This window comes from Schistocerca cancellata, chromosome 2 (genome assembly GCF_023864275.1).
Source record: "Schistocerca cancellata isolate TAMUIC-IGC-003103 chromosome 2, iqSchCanc2.1, whole genome shotgun sequence".
Taxonomy (NCBI): Eukaryota; Metazoa; Arthropoda; class Insecta; order Orthoptera; family Acrididae; genus Schistocerca; species Schistocerca cancellata.
Genome location: NC_064627.1, coordinates 666,189,347 through 666,206,030, shown reverse-complemented (window position 1 = coordinate 666,206,030; position 16,684 = coordinate 666,189,347). Strand labels below are relative to the sequence as shown.

Here is a 16,684-nt window from a genome sequence, read left to right as displayed (position 1 = left end):
AGATTTGAGTAAATACGGTATTTGCAACGATTTTAAGTGCAAGTTGAATCTCTGCCTCAAGCAATGCGAGCACATTACAACATGCCACACACTCTGCTGTGAGAGTGGTTGCCCTCTGTCTTTTATGCTGGTACATGTCTCAGCAACAGCGCCTGTAAGAAAAACAAATGCAACCTGAGTTGCTCCATGCAACACAGCAGTTTCTCTGCCACTGCTACACCCCAAGGCAGTGGCCTGTGGAAGGCTGACCACAACCGACAGCATTTCCAGCTGCTCATAAATTGTGGACAGCTCCTCCTGCATCCACAACTGCTTGCACCCTCCCTATCCATCCTATTACTAAAATTATATTGGAAACGATAGGCAAGTAAAAAAAAGATTAAAATGAGCCTTGTTGGCTTTTAGGCAAGACTTGCACTACCACACTTGACAAGAACACAAATACAAGCTACTAGAAAAACAGTGAGCCTGTCAGCTAATGCTAGTTCACTCCACAATGACAGACGCAAACAGTCTATTCTCTTGCTGGTTTGTGAATGGAGGCTGGCACCTCACTGAGATTTCTACAATAGTCACTGGCTGTTCAAACAAAACACGACAGTGGCAATGTGGACAGTGAAAATGTGTACCACACTATTACTAAAACACAAGACTACACCTCTGAAACACAGAAGCATGCAAGGAATTTGAGAATTCAGCTACAGAATGGCATAGAAAAAGCTAAATAAGTAAACTCTCTTCTACCAAGGAGCGAGTGATATAATATGCTCTCTGCTGATTCTAGAACTGCATGTGGCATCCGACTGAGCTTTGTACTTAATGTAGCCAATCTGATGCCATCCTCTGGCATAAAAGTGGGAGCCTCAGTTTCATGACTCGTGAGTCAGATTTGACCCCTGTTGATGACAGTGATGATGATGATGGAGGCAGTCATAGAAAGCTTGGGATTTTATCTGAATGAGACGCGGCAAGTTCATTGAGAACTTTTCATCCAAACTGAAATCACGTTTGCTTCCCACCTCATAAATATCGTGTGTGTGTGTGTGTGTGTGTGTGTGTGAGAGAGAGAGAAAGAGAGAGAGAGAGAGAGAGAGAGAGAGAGAGAGAGAGAGAGTGTGCATTATTCTTACAATTGATCAAACATGAGCTAATATTTCTTTAAATCCCAATGATACATTTCACATGGTATCACAAATTAATGACCATAATTTACGATGCATAAAAGTAAACAACAATCTAACTAGTACTTGGCTCTGAACTTGAGCTTTTTATACAGACACAGTTCTGTATACTGCTTCATCCTGGCACCAAAGTATAACGGACGTTCGAAAAGAAATGTGCCAGTGTCAGGAATGCGCAAACCAGTGATGGGAAGCTAATATCGTGGCGTGAGTAATGAGGTGTGGTTCCAACCAGAGCATGGAAGTTCACAGTCCATCACTAGAGGGCACGTGTGCACATCACGTAACTATACAGAGCCAGCAGCAGCATGCATAAATTGTCCAACGCTGCCAGCCGCATTGCAAACAGTGACATGGAGGCATCAGCAGAAGAGCAAAGAGGTTTTATTCGTTTTCTGACAGCGGAAGGAGTAGGAGGAACGAACATTCATCGACAAATGTCGCAAGTGTACGGCGAACACTGCATGTCCCTTTCAAGGGTCAAGGTGCGGCACAAGCGCTTCAGGGAAGGACAGGTGTCGTTAGCTAATGATGCACAGTCTGGAGCACCACACTACATTACCAATGGAATCGTCCAGCTGGCACATGCAATCATTTCCCAGGACTGCCGAGTGACAGTGAAAGCCCTAGGCGCCATGGTCAGATTGAGCGTTGGAAGTGTTCACGCCATCATGAAGGAACGACTGCACATGCACAGTGTGTGTGCCCAATGGGTGCCCCACAGTCTTCAACCACACCAGGAAGCATGTCGAATGGCCCACTGTCTTGCTCACCTGCGGCGCTATGCTCGGGAAGGGAATGCGTACCTCGTATGAGTGGTGGCTGGAGATGAGTCATGGTGTCATCATTTCGAACCAGAATCAAAACGACAAAGTCTCCAGTAGAAGCATCCAGGATCACCTCCAACAAAAAATAAAAAGCCAAGACCATCCAAATGAGTGCAGGAAAGATTTTGCTAATGTTCTTTTTTGAACCAAGATGGCCCCCTTCTGATTCACTTCCTTCAGCACAGGACAACAGTGAATACCCAGTGTTACCCACAAACCTTGATCACCCTTTGTCAAGCACTCAAGTCAAAACAACCAGGCAATCTCACCTGTAGGGTCATTCAGCTCCACGACAAAGCAAAGCCTCATATTGCCAACACAGTCGCAGCACTCCTGCAGACATTCAAATGGGAGGTTCTCGGCCACCCTCCAGACAATCCGGACCTCTCTTCTCGTGATTATGCCATTATTTGTCCCCTTAAATAGGCTCTGAGGGGCAAACTCGCCTCGGATGACGATGTACAGCAGTACGTGCGGAACTGGTCAACATCGCAGTCCTGGGAATTTTATGAGACAGCCATTCACCGCCTTGTGTCACAGTGGGACAAGTGTCTCAACAGCCAGGGTCAATACTTCTAACATACAGGTACTGGTGTCTGTAATTATGCCTCCGGCTCCTTTCTTTTTGAACACTCCTTTTATATCTCACAGTCTTTCTGTTAGCAGTTAGCTCAGTTGTTGATTTGTCACCTGCCAGTGACACTTAGACATTATAGTCACTTAGCCCATTACACTATAGATTGCCACCATTAATGTAGATCACATATTGCCAGTAGATAGTCAGTGAGTCATCACCACTGTCAATGTCAGTTTGCACCATTCGTAAACTTCAGCAAGACTGGGGACACTAAACCGACTACACAGCCTGGTATCTGAGATTTACAGCTGATTTCAATGCCCCAGCCATTCACCCTGTGTGTGGACAAATGGCCGCTCCTTCAGCAGAGTTTGAGTAGGCACATGGAGGGAGGGCGTTTACTAGTTATTGGGAGCTCCTTAGGTGTATTAAGGAGCACTTTAGGGAAATAATGTTCAAGGGTGGAAAGAAGTCCAGTATATGCTAATGTCTGTCAGGGAACCTCATCCAAGGTTTAGAGGTGGTCCTGCCTGTGGCTATTGAGGTTGCAGATGGTAGTCATCGTCTTACTGTGGCTCATGTTGGCACCAATGAAGCCTGTTGCTTGGGTTCTGAGGCCATCCTCAGTTCATATGGGGTGCTGATGGAAGTGGAAAAGACAGCTGGCCTCACGCACGGGATGCAAGCAGAGCTCACTATTTTCAGTATTGTACCCTGAAGTGATTGGAGTATTTTGCTTAGGAGCCAAGGGGAGGGTCTCAACCAGAAGCTCCATCGATTCTGGGATGGTTGTGCCTGCAGATTTTTTCTGTATGAGCTGGAGAATTGTAAGACTCCCTTCAATAGGTCAGCAGTGTACTACACAAAGGAGGCAACTATTGGGGTAGAAAAGTACTTGCACATAGGGACTTTTTAGGCTATGTGATTGCTTGAGGTTGTCTGATCAACATTTGCTAATAGATATGTGGAGAGCAAAATCGGACTATGTGCAAAATAAAGACACTTTGAATGTCAAAATCTTAGCAATAAATTGCCAAATCATTTATAACAAAGTTCCTGAATTTATTGCTCTCCAGGAAATTTGAAATAGAAAGCTTCAAAATATTTAACAAGGCATGCATGCAACATATTTCGAAAAGGTAGGTTAAATGCCATAGGAGGAGAAGTGTTCATTGCAGCCAACAAAATTAATTTGTGTGTAGAAGTTGAAATTAAGTTTGACTGTAGTAACCAGCCTGTGTGAACTCAAGTTAGTAATGAAACATTTATGCTGGTCACCCAATTGTGCCATAATAGTTGTAGAATCATCCAAACAAAGTTTACACTCAGTAACATGGAAATACAATGATCATGCAACATTAGTTGCAAGTGACTTCAGTCTACAGAGTATAGACTAGGGACACCTATGGATTCATAGCATGTGGTGTGGGTAGACAGTTTTGTGAAGTAGTAATGAAGACATTTTTTGAAAACTATCTGGAGCAGCTAGTTTGACAACACACACACAGTGGAAGAATTTTAGATCTTGTAGTTACAAAAGTGCAGGACTTATTGACAGTGTCAGTATGGAGACAGGAATTAGTGATCATGATGTCATTGTATCCTCGGTGGTTACCAAAATTAATCAGTCCATCAAGAATGTTAGAAGAGATTTTATGTTCAGAAGAGCAGAGAAGCAGAAGTTAGCCTCCCACTTAAACACTGAATGGAGATCAATTAATTCGGATAACAGATATAGCGGAAATGTGGGCAAAGTTAAACTGATTTTAAATTGCTCTCTGGTGGAGTTTGTGTCAAGTAAATGGATTAAGGATGGAAAAGGCCCACCACTGTTCAATAACAAAATTCAGAAAATGCTAAAGAAGCAGATATTGTTACACTCTTGATTCAAAATAGAATGCGGAAATGTTAACAGACAAAAGCTAATATAGATCGTGTGTCTATAAATCGATGTGCAAATTGTACAACTTCCACAGTCATAATCATTGCATAGGCTGCCTTATGGATAACATAGAAATAGGCATTGCTGGCATTGAGAAGCGACTGAAAGAGTTGAAAACTAGTTACCAGATACAAGTGGAATCCCAGTTCACTTTTACAGACAGTATTCTTTGGCATTGGTGCCTTACTTAGCTTGCATTAATTGCATATCTGTCACCCAGCACCAGGTCCCAAGCAACTGGAAAAAAGTGCCTGGATATTAGAAGTGTAAAAGAATGAACCCACATAATTACAGACTAATATTCTTAACATCAGTTTATTATAGAATTCTTGAGCATATTTTAAATTTGAATATAATAAATGTGCTTCAGATGGAAAAACTTCTGTCCGCAAATCGGAGTGGATTTTGAAAGCATCTCTTGTGTAATTTCCCTTTTCTTGCAACAGTATCCTGCAAACCATGGATGAAGGGCAGCAGGCAGATTCAATGTTCCTAGATTTGAGGGAAGCATTTGACACAGTGCACCAATGCAGGCTGTTAATGAAGGTCCGAGCATACATAATAGTTTCCCAGGTATGTGAGTGGCTCATAGACCTCATAAGTTATACAATCTAGTGTGTTGTCCTTTACAGTGAGTGTTCATCAGAGACAAGGGTATTATCAGGATTGTTCTAGGGAAGTGTGATAGAATCACTGTTGTTCTCTATATACATAAACGATCTAACAGGTAGGGTGAGCAGCAATCTGTGACTTTTTGCTGATGAAGCTTTAGTGTGTGGGAGTGTGTTGTCATATAATGGTTGTAGGAGGATATAGATTGACTTTGAAAGAATTTATATTTGGTGTGATGAGTGGCGGCTTGTTCAAAATGTAGGAAAATGTAAGTTGAAATGAATGAGTAGGAAAAACAATTCTGTTGTGTCAAATGCAGAATTAGTGGTTTACTGCTTGACACAGTCATGTTGATTAAATATCTGGCCATACCATTGCAAAGTGACATGAATGGAATAAGATTGTAAGATAAGCAGTAGGAAAGGCGAATGGTCTACTTCAGTTTACTGGGAGATACAAGGATAATGTAGCTTATCTATAAAGGATGTCACTATAGTACACTGGTACAACTCATTCTTGATTACTGCACAAGCATTTAGGATCCCTGCCAGGTCAGATTATTGGAAGACGTCTAAGCAATTCAAATGTGTACTGCTAGATTTATTACCCATAGGTTCGACAGGAATACAGATGTTATGGAGATGCTTTGTGAACTCAAATGGGAATACCTGGAGAGAAGAGGATGTTCTTTTTACAAAACACTATAGAGAAAGTTTAGAGAACCAACAAATACCACTGACTGTAATATGATTCTATTGCCACCAATGAATATTTCAATTAAGGGCCATGAAGATGAAAAGAAGGGCACATATGGAGACATATAGACAGTTGTTTTTTGTTTGCTACAGTTGTGAGTGAATGGTCAAGGGAATGTCTAGTAGTGGTACAGGGTACACACTGTCACGCACTGTATAGTAACTTGCAGAGTATGTATGTAAATGTAAATATCATGGAAATGGCATGTACTGAGGTAGGTGACCCTGTGTACATTCACCTGTGCTCTGCATAACTTGCAGCACCACCTCTAGTGTCAGGTGGTAAACTATGAGAATTCTCCCTCTGTGCTCTTTCTTCATAAAGTGCATGCATCTGTCATGCATTATTAAATGCGTAACTGGTGTGTCTATTGAAGTTGTTATCAAATAGTCTAATTTCCACTGCTTTTCTATGTACGGAGCTCCAGTAGTATGATGCATGGGCCAGAATTCTCATATTCTGAAACATAATCATACGTTAATTTAACAGGCTGTGCTCTGCTGTCAACACCAACCACAGCTAATTTTTTTCATGGACCATTTTAAGGAACAGGTGGTGAATAATGCCTCCTCCATCCATGTTGCTTCTACCATATAAATTTTTCATCTGGTTGCATGGCAGTGAGTTGCCGCAACATTTCATTGACCATATGAACAATATGCATCCAAACATAAGATTTCTGACAGAGATGGAGACAGACAGAAAGTTGCCTTTCTTAGATGTGTTGGTCGAATGCGAAGCAGATAGATGGCTAAGCCATTCTTTGTACAAAAACCAATGCATATAGGCTTGCATCAAAACGAGCAATGCTTTCACCATCTAACTTAAAGAGAGCTAAGCCGAACACCCTAATACACAGAGCCAGGACTATTTTGGACAAGTAGCACCTCAATTCTGTGATTGTTTATGTGATATTGGTGTTCAGAAGGATCAGGTATTCAGTTCGTGGTATTATGTCGACTCTGTTGAGGAAGCCCAAGATGCAACGCTGTTCAACAAAGTCAAGAGAACCAACACACAATGCAACTGTCATTGTGCAATGTAATAATAGTAAGATAGCTGGAGATCTAAACAGGCAATTATTCAGACCAGTCTTTCACCCTCCCAGTAAGGTTAAGGCTATGTTGCAACCTGTTAAAGATGATCTCAGCCTGAGAGTACCATGGATTTATAATACTCCTGATGGGTGTGGCAGCAGTTACGTGGAGCAGTCTACAAACTATTGCCAGTCATTGTGTTGAACATCAATATAATTGTAAATACAGGAATTTTGAAAAATCAGCTGTGGGTGAGAGCAGCTTGTTAAATAAACACAAGATTATATTAAAACGTATGAGAATTCTGGCCTGTGGATTGAACTGTTGGAGCTCTATAGTTAGACAAGCAGTGGAAATTAGACTGTGTGATAAAAACTTAAATAGAGCCATTGGATCTGCAATTAGCAGTGTATGGAAGAGTGCACTTTGATAAAGAGTGTTTGTTAGTGGATGATGACTGCTGCATTTAGCTATTGTGGTGGTGTTTTGACTGCTGGAGCAAAGCTCTAGACCTATTACTCCATTCAGCTACACCTATCACTGCTGCCTTACCAGTCCCTTATTAGATTGGAGTAGATATTCAGCCTTGCAACTCTTGTGAGTTACCTAAAGGCCCTGCTATGCTGTGCCTTGTTCTTCCTCAGCAGCGATCTTCTTTCTTCTGCGCAGATTTCTGTAAGTGAAGTGGTTATAAAATGAAACACTGCATTCCGATTTAAATAAATTGTAGATTGGTTCCAATTTACCTCTGTATATTGTCACAAACTTTCACAAAAAGGTTATTCGTTACATGGGAACCAACTAACATTATTGTCTCAAGGACCTCTCTTTAACATTCTGTGAATAGTGTACAATGACAATCACTTATATACATCATATTCATCTTCCTTGGTGCTGGAGATCTTCCATGGTACCAGAGCATATTTGTTCCTCGTTGCTCCATGGAGATTACAAATGTTCCCCAACAGATAGACTCTGCACCTGTTGAGTAATACTTTTCCACAGTATGGGCCTGATGTTTACAAACTACTCTGAGCTCTATATTTGACATACATGATATATGCCCTTCCATGAATGGTATGGACCACTACATATTCCTCTACCAAGATAAAAGATGTGATCATACACTTAACAAGCAATCACTTCAAACATACATATTCTCTAATTAGAATTTTCAGTAACTTTGTTTTGTATTTAATAGCTTGCGGGGCGATAAGTTTCTAGTAATAATAATTCACAAGTGATAGGAAATAATATTCGAAATATTAGAATATTGTTCGCCATCTTTTACGAGAGCCTGGAAACTATTTCTGTGGTCAACCAGAAAGCGATGGAGAACGTACTGACCAAAGTTCCCAGTCTGCAAGTCCACGTTCTTGTCCAGTCCACTGAAAGAGATGTTTCTATTCTCTGTTTGCTCAGTGGGATCAGGACTATGATGGTAAATGAAGATTTTGAGTTCTCATTGATAGCTGTATTTGGTAAAGTTTCACATGCTCAACATTGTAATATTCATAATGTTAATATCGACAATAAATCTCTCTATCCTAAAAAGCTCTATGAGCAGTTCAGAGGTGACATCTACAGTAAGTTCCTATTAGGTTGTCTTTCACCCTAGGGGGCTTTTGATACTCAAATTAATTGCTCACCACAAAACTGGAAAATAAGTATCACCATTTGCCATGTGGATTTGTTAACCTTGCGGGTAGCACACTAACAGTTACTTCTGTGAAATCCAAGTGATCCAGTGAAGCCTAGTCTTGCATCTTGGACTGTATTTATATATGTAGCGCAGCAGATGGCCAAGGGAACACCTGCTGTCATCCGCCCTATGCACATGGTAACAGCCTCTAAACGGCCACTTTCTCGGACACATAATATTTCATAACACTGTTGTTTATTAATTTAGAATCTTCATATTTTTTGTACACATGTAGTTAAGTTGGTTAAAATGACAGAAAATGTTTTAGCTCACCTGCATTTAAACTGTACCATCTAGCATTTTCAGAACAGAACTGACAGTAGAACCTCACCTCTGAACTACAAATTTAAGAGATCTTGTATTGTTATGATTTACATCCAGGTCTTGAAACTTGTTATAGCTCTGTTATTTACTAGGTTTCATCACATGCTGTAACCAAAACATTCTAGCATTAATATAACAGATACTTAACCTACTACAAATAAGGACATTTTAGTTCCAAATTTTGTTTTCTGCAAATTACACGAAAACTGTTAGAGGTAGCTCAATAGGGTTACATAATTAATGTTTCTATGTTTAACTGAAGCTTCATACAAATTTTCATATTTCTAAGTCAAATATTTAGCACCTTCATTTTTTCTTAAAAATGCGGATTCTGGGCAAAATGTTTCTTTTATCGCATTGAGTCTTGTACCAGTTAATTTTGACATACATCTGCACATTATGACCAATTTTTGGGTTTCTAGCTTTATTATTTAGCAGCAGTTATTTTTTTCTTAAAATGACGTATTTTGGGAAAAATATTGATCTGGTCATTCTGAGATTTGACAGTTTACAAATTAATATACTAAAGCACATACTAATAAAGTTTGTAAAAGCAACTTTAACATTTAATTCCATTCTTAAATTATGGTGCAATACTTGTGTGCTATGCACAGATGTGTTGTGGTGACTTGGAACTACTAGCAGTGCACTGGGGCAAATCCCGGCATACTCGTTCGCCTCTGTTTTTCTCCAATGATACAGCGCCTGTTTCGCCATACTGCTGTAACATATCAGTATTATATAATCCCTTTCCTTGACCGGTTTCTGGATTGACAAAGAAAACTGCTTTGGGATGTGGTACATTTAAAACTGTAAGGACCAATATTCTGAGTGAAAAACTTGTGTGTTTCCTTTTTCAAATTTGAGCTGTAGTGTACTTCCTTGATTAGTACCAAGTCATCCACATCAGAAGTAGGTGTCATAACTTTTTAATAATATTCATGCAGCCTTTATCTACTGTTCATTGTAAATTTTCTTTTATAACATCATTTAAGTTGTCTCCATGTACATTATCATCATTGTCTGGCCATTTAAACAGTTTCAACAGTGGCTCGCCTATGAATTTATCTGGCATTTTTTTAGGAGAAATAAACTGCAGATATTGTTCATTAAGTATTATTCATAACTGTGGTATTTTCTGTGCCCATGGTGTATGTCTGTCTGAACAGTACTTCCTACATAACCTATCAATTTCTTTCATGATAAGTTCACAAGGGTTACTTTGTGTGGTATTTCAAGATACAGTGTGTCTAACATTTTCCCATGTTAGAAACTCTTTAAAGACTTTACTCACAAACTGTGGAACATTGATGGTCAACAATCTATATGGCTTTCCTATCTCTGAGGAATATTCCTGTTCTAATCACCACCTCTGTGTTGGTATACTTAATAGGGTAGAGTTTAATATATTTAGACAAACACTCAACTCGTACAAATACAAAAGTTACTCCTTCTCTTCTTGTTGATAATTGGCCAAAGAAATCAGCAGCCACGAAGCCATGCAAACATTTAGGTATTAGCGGATATAACTTACATATTATTGCTTGATTGTTGTCTTTCAGCTTTTGGCAAGTTTCTCATGTATGTAGTACAGACAGTACATTTTTACTTCAATTCTTAAAGCAGTAAAATTTTACCATACGCTGAACACATTTTTCTACCCCTAAGCGTCCATAACCATGATGAACAAACATAACTAAATGAAGTCCTATGGGTTTCGGTACACACAATCTCCATTTGAGTCTAATTTTCTGTACTCTCCAAAACAAAACATGGTTTACCCTAGCCAATTCTACAATACCATTATCTATTGTTCCTCCTTGGCCTAAGGTTTTTCTCTTATCTCCAAAATATGGATCATCAGTCATATCTTTCTTTATTCTTAAGGCTAGGTTTCGTACTTCATTATTAGTATTACTTATTGGTAAAAAATTAATGTTGAAGGGAACTCCACATCCTTCTGTTTGTACCTAATCATTCACGCACCATTTTCTTAATACTCTACACTACAGCAAGTAATTTATTTGTCTTTGTAGTTCAACTCATGTTTGGTTAGAGCTTGACTCGCAAAAGGTAGCGTATTATTTTCTCACTCACTTGCTAATATCCCACTCTCCCTGGAACAATGCACACGCTATTCCATACTCTGAGGTGTCAGTGCTTAACTTAAAAAGTTTGACCATCTGTGGGCATTTTAAAATGGGTGCCTCTACTAGGGCTACTTTAATCTCATTAAAGGCCTCAGACTTCTCGTCACCCCAAATCCATTTAGTGTTTTTCTTCAATAAGATTAATAACTTTGGATTATTCTTAGGTTCCTCACCCCCTGAAGAAACTGCAAAAAGGTGGGAATTTAAGGAGATGGAACCTGGATAAACTGACTATAAACCAGAGGTTGTACAGAGTTTCAGTGAGCGCATAAGGGAACAATTGACAGGAATGGGGGAAAGAAATACAGTAGAAGAAGAATGGGTAGCTCTGAGGGATGAAGTAGTGAAGGCAGCAGAGGATCAAGTAGGTAAAAAGACAAGGGCTAGTAGAAATCCTTGGGTAACAGAAGAAATATTGAATTTAATTGATGAAAGGAGAAAATATAAAAATGCAGTAAATGAAGCAGGCAAAAAGGAATACAAACGTCTCAAAAATGAGATCGACAGGAAGTGCAAAGTGGCTAAGCAGGGATGACTAGAGGACAAATGTAAGGATGTAGAGGCTTATCTCACTAGGGGTAAGATAGATACAGCCTACAGGAAAATTAAAGAGACCTTTGGAAAAAAGATAAACGCTTGTATGAATATCAAGAGCTCAGACGGAAACCCAGTTCTAAGCAAAGAAGGGAAAGCAGAAAGGTGGAAGGAGTATATAGAGGGTCTATACAAGGGCGATGTTCTTGTGGACAATATTATGGAAATGGAAGAGGATGTAGATGAAGATGAAATGGGAGATACGATACTGCATGAAGAGTTTGACAGAGCACTGAAAGACCTGAGTCGAAACAAGGCCCCGGGAGTAGACAACATTCCATTAGAGCTACTGACAGCCTTGGGAGAGCCAGTCCTGACGAAACTCTACCATCTGGTGAGCAAGATGTATGAGACAGGCAAAATTCCCCAGACTTCAAGAAGAATATAATAATTCCAATCCCAAAGAAAGCAGGTGCTGACAGATGTGAAAATTACCGAACAATCAGTTTAATAAGTCACGGATGCAAAATACTAACGCGAATTCTTTACAGACGAATGGAAAAACTGGTAGAAGCTGGCCTCGGGGAAGATCAGTTTGTATTCCGTAGAAATATTGGAACATGTGAGGCAATACTGACCCTACGACTTATCTTAGAAGCTAGATTAAGGAAAGGCAAACCTACGTTTCTAGCATTTGTAGACTTAGAGAAAGCATTTGACAATGTTGACTGGAATACTCTCTTTCAAATCCTGAAGGTGGCAGGGGTAAAATACAGGGAGTGAAAAGCTATTTACAATTTGTACAGAAACAAGATGGCAGATATAAGAGTCGAGGGGCATGGAAGGGAAGCAGCGGTTGGGAAGGGAGTGAGACAGGGTTGTAGCCTATCCCCGATGTTATTCAATCTGTATATTGAGCAAGCAGTGAAGGAAACAAAAGAAGAATTCACAGTAGGTATTAAAATCCATGGAGAAGAAATAAAAACTTTGAGGTTCGCTGATGACATTGTAATTCTGTCAGAAACAGCAAAGGACCTGGAAGAGCAGTTGAACAGAATTGATAGTGTCTTGAAAGGAGGATATAAGATGAACATCAACAAAAGCAAAACGAGGATAATGGAATGTAGTCGAATTAAGTCGGGTGATGCTGAGGGAATTAGACTAGGAAATGAGACACTTAAAGTAGTAAAGGAGTTTTACTATTTGGGGAGCAAAATAACTGATGATGGTCGAAGTAGAGAGGATATAAAATGTAGACTGGCAACGGCAAGGAAAGCGTTTCTGAAGAAGAGAAATTTGTTAACATCGAGTATAGATTTAAGTGTCAGGAAGTCATTTCTGAAAGTATTTGTATGGAGTGTAGCCATGTATGGAAGTGAAACATGGACGATAACTAGTTTGGACAAAAAGAGAATAGAAGCTTTTGAAATGTGGTACTACAGAAGAATGCTGAAGATTAGATGGGTAGACCATATAACTAACGAGGAGGTATTGAATAGGATTGGGGAGAAGAGAAGTTTCTGGCACAACTTGACTAGAAGAAGGGATTGGTTGGTAGGACATGTTCTGAGGCATCAAGGGATCACCAATTTAGTATTGGAGGGCAGCGTGGAGAGTAAAAATCGTAGAGGGAGACCAAGAGATGAATACCCTAAACAGATTCAGAAGGATGTAGGTTGCAGTAGGTACTGGGAGATGAAGCAGCTTGCACAGGATAGAGTAGCATGGAGAGCTGCATCAAACCAGTCTCAGGACTGAAGACAACAACAACAACATTTTTAGGTTGACGGTGGATATATTTCCTGTAGTATCCTGCTAATCCCAGAAATGGTTTCAATTTTTTTGTACTTTTAGGTTCTGGACATTCTCTTATGGCTCATATCCTGTGTGAATATGCTTTTATTCCATTTATGCCTACCAAGTGGTCATGAAACTTAAGCTCTTCTCCCCCAAAAATCAACTTTGACAGTCTTATGGGGATACCTTTAACATAAAACCTTACTAATGTTCTAACTAATAAAACACAATATTCTTTCATCTTGATCTGAAATTAAAAATAACAGTAACATATTTATTCTGTCAAATACAATTCCCTATCTTATTCTCTTACCACTTCAAAATAAAAAGCAACTTTTCAAAACTAAACGGCAAGAAAAAATCAAAGACGGTAATATCGTTAATATCGTATTGATTGTTGGCGACATGGTTACATGAAATGTGGTGGACAGTTGCTTTGGTAAATAAGAAAATTATTCACGTTTTCTGGTGAAGTAAAGAAAACTTTTCCTAAATCCTGTAGCAAAACTTACTTTATGTTTCTGCTTGTGTTTTACCTTATTTTTTAATGTGATAATCTGGCAATATCTCCAAACCTTTGCAGTTGAGCTTTTTAGTGTTACATGGAACTGAAATAACTTAAAGTTGACGGTCAAACGAAATTCATCAGTCTTCATAATTTTAACAAGCCAGTATTCAGAAACTGCATGAGTTGTGAAAACAAACTTAGGCACTCTCATTTCATTTCAAATGGGTGATAGGAAAATTTTAGAAAAAAATTTGATAACATTGGCTTGTGTACCTCATTCATCTGACATTAAATGTTACAAATTTATAACAAAGTTAAACAACTACTAGCTTGAAATTGTCCAATCTGGAACCATCCCGGTGTATTCTGGGTGTCTCCAGTAGAATGTACATCCAGCCTCTTAACTTTTATAGAACATTCTCCTTCATTGTAATAACATTGTGACAAACAGCATATGTGTGTCAATGAGTCTCATGAGTCTTACAAGAGCAGTGGGAACTCGCAGGCTTGCTGCACGGTATGTCAGTCGGTGGCCCATTCCCTTTGCACCTTATGACTGTGTCGTCATCGCAATGAGCTTATGAGCAAATCTGAAGGTTGAAATGGGCGACTATCCTAGATGTGTATTTCTTGAAAATATGTTATATTTTAATGAAGTTTTGTTCACAGAATATGTTTTGTAGTCTTTCTAAACTCAGTAAGTAAGAAATACAGAAATTAAATGATATGTTTCAGTTGTACGTGTGTTTGGAGCCTCGCAGTCTGTACTGCGACTTGCATTAGGCGTACGTTCCTTATGCCACAATACCATTAATTCTTTATGTTGTGTGTACCTGGATTCCAAGCTTCGGAATCTTCTTGTGCCCCCTCGTGTTGCGCATTTAATACGACTTCTTCAGGGTAAGTATTACTTGCTAATATTTTATTTTACTAATCATTTGTGAAGTACTTTAGACATTAATAATTAGTTTCTCTCCCTTCCATCGTATAAGATATTTCCTGAATGAATCTTTCACTCTGCCAGGGGGTGTCTACTGTTTTGAAACTGGCAGTCCTGGCAGATTAAACCAATGTGTAACTGAACTGGGAACTTTGCCTTTCATGGGCAGTACTCTACCAACTACTCATTTCAGGCATTGCTCTGAGCTGCACTTACAGCTTTACTTCTGCAGGTACCTCTCTTCTACTTTCCAGACTCCACAGAAATTCTGCTTACCTTGTGGAACTAGCACTCTTGGAAGCCATCACTATTCTCACAGTGGATTCTTTCCATGGTTTGCCAAGCACATAAGCAATGGTAGAACTACGGTATGGCAACTGGGATACATAAATTGGGCACTGTTTCTATGGGGCTGCAGCTGGAAGAGGGAGGGAGAAGAAGGTGGAGAAGGGAATGGTGTTTTTATGTTTAAGCCACTAAAATGGGAAAGGAAATGGATGTGTAAAAGGAAATCAAGAGCATACCTGAATTGGACTGTGTTGAGCAAAGGTTCCATAGTACATACCTCTCCCTGGTTCAGAGGCGCTTGTTTCTTCTTTCTGAATGCTAGATAGAGCCACTTTCATTATGCCAAGGGAGCAAGGCGTAAAGATTATATTTTAAGTTTGCTTTTTTATTGCTTTGCATTTATCAACAGTGAAACAATCAAAAATGAACTGCAATATTGTTGCAAGCAGTTCTACTTTTGACTCTGTGTTGTTTTATGCTTTGACTTGTTTCATTATTAAAACAATTCTCATTTATTCTTCATTCTCAGTTGCACTTTTTCATTATGCCATATTTTGATCTCTCTGGATCATCTTCTATTTAAAACAGTACTCTAGCATGAGGTTCTGATACAGCCAAGATGGGTTGCTGACACTACAGCTTAGGTAAATTCTACATTTATGTACAGTTCTTTGCTACTCATTGTAAAATATTAGATTGCACATATTAAGTTTTACTTTGTTTTAGATCTGAAGATGTACCAGAGAGACTGAAACACATAATGTAATTAAAAACGTGCTGTTGAGAATGAAGAATAAGTGAGAATTGTTTTAAATATCAATACAGTTTCTAATTCTCTTGGGATGAATATGTCAGCTATAGTTTATCATTATTATCAAAATGTGCGCCTTTTGCTTAACAGAAAGGTCATGCTGATCTTAATAAATGGGCCAAGTGGCAATGAGATCTAAAAAAAATAGTCGGGAGTTGTTGGCAGGGGGAAGGGGCTTGCAAATTCAAAGAGTGCTCTGGGTACCAGTTACCCTAGTTATACCACTGCATGTAGGGCAGAGTTTGCTCCCAAATTGTCAGTGTCCATCTTTGTATGCTGAACATCACTAGAATCTTTGTACAACAACCACCTACAGGTGTTTGGGCCATTGGGATCTGTGTGAGGGACAGCCTTTAGACTAATGCCTAAGCCAGGAATGGAGTAGGGGATCCCCCTGGTTGCTAGAGAGGAATAGGTTAATTTTAGTACTGATGGTGTGTAAGAAGCTCTTTTCTCCAAATTACATGAGAAATCATTTTATGAGTTTTTAAATTGGCACTTAGATTTTATTAATGTCTGCATGGATGGGCATAACCTGGGGCAATTAATCTGTTGCTTCATCGAATGTGTTCTCATGCTGGGGCTACCAGAAGTTTCCTATCTGCTGTGTATAATTATTTTGCTGTCATGTGGGCACTGGAGCAAGTGAGACATGTTAGCAAAAAATCTTCATTTTCTCTCATTTTCAGAGTGCCTAT

At 39.3% G+C, this 16,684-nt stretch overlaps 1 protein-coding gene across 2 annotated transcripts in view; it reads left to right on the top strand.

Moving 5' to 3' along the window:
- LOC126162372 (sorting nexin-14-like) overlaps nucleotides 1-16,684 on the top strand; it is a 217,551-nt gene that overhangs the window by 178,644 nt on the left and 22,223 nt on the right. For both annotated transcript variants that reach the window (XM_049918827.1, XM_049918828.1), the window contains one exon: nucleotides 14,683-14,847. In XM_049918827.1, coding sequence (XP_049774784.1) covers nucleotides 14,683-14,847 — 165 coding nt within the window. The remainder of the gene's footprint in view (nucleotides 1-14,682; nucleotides 14,848-16,684) is intronic.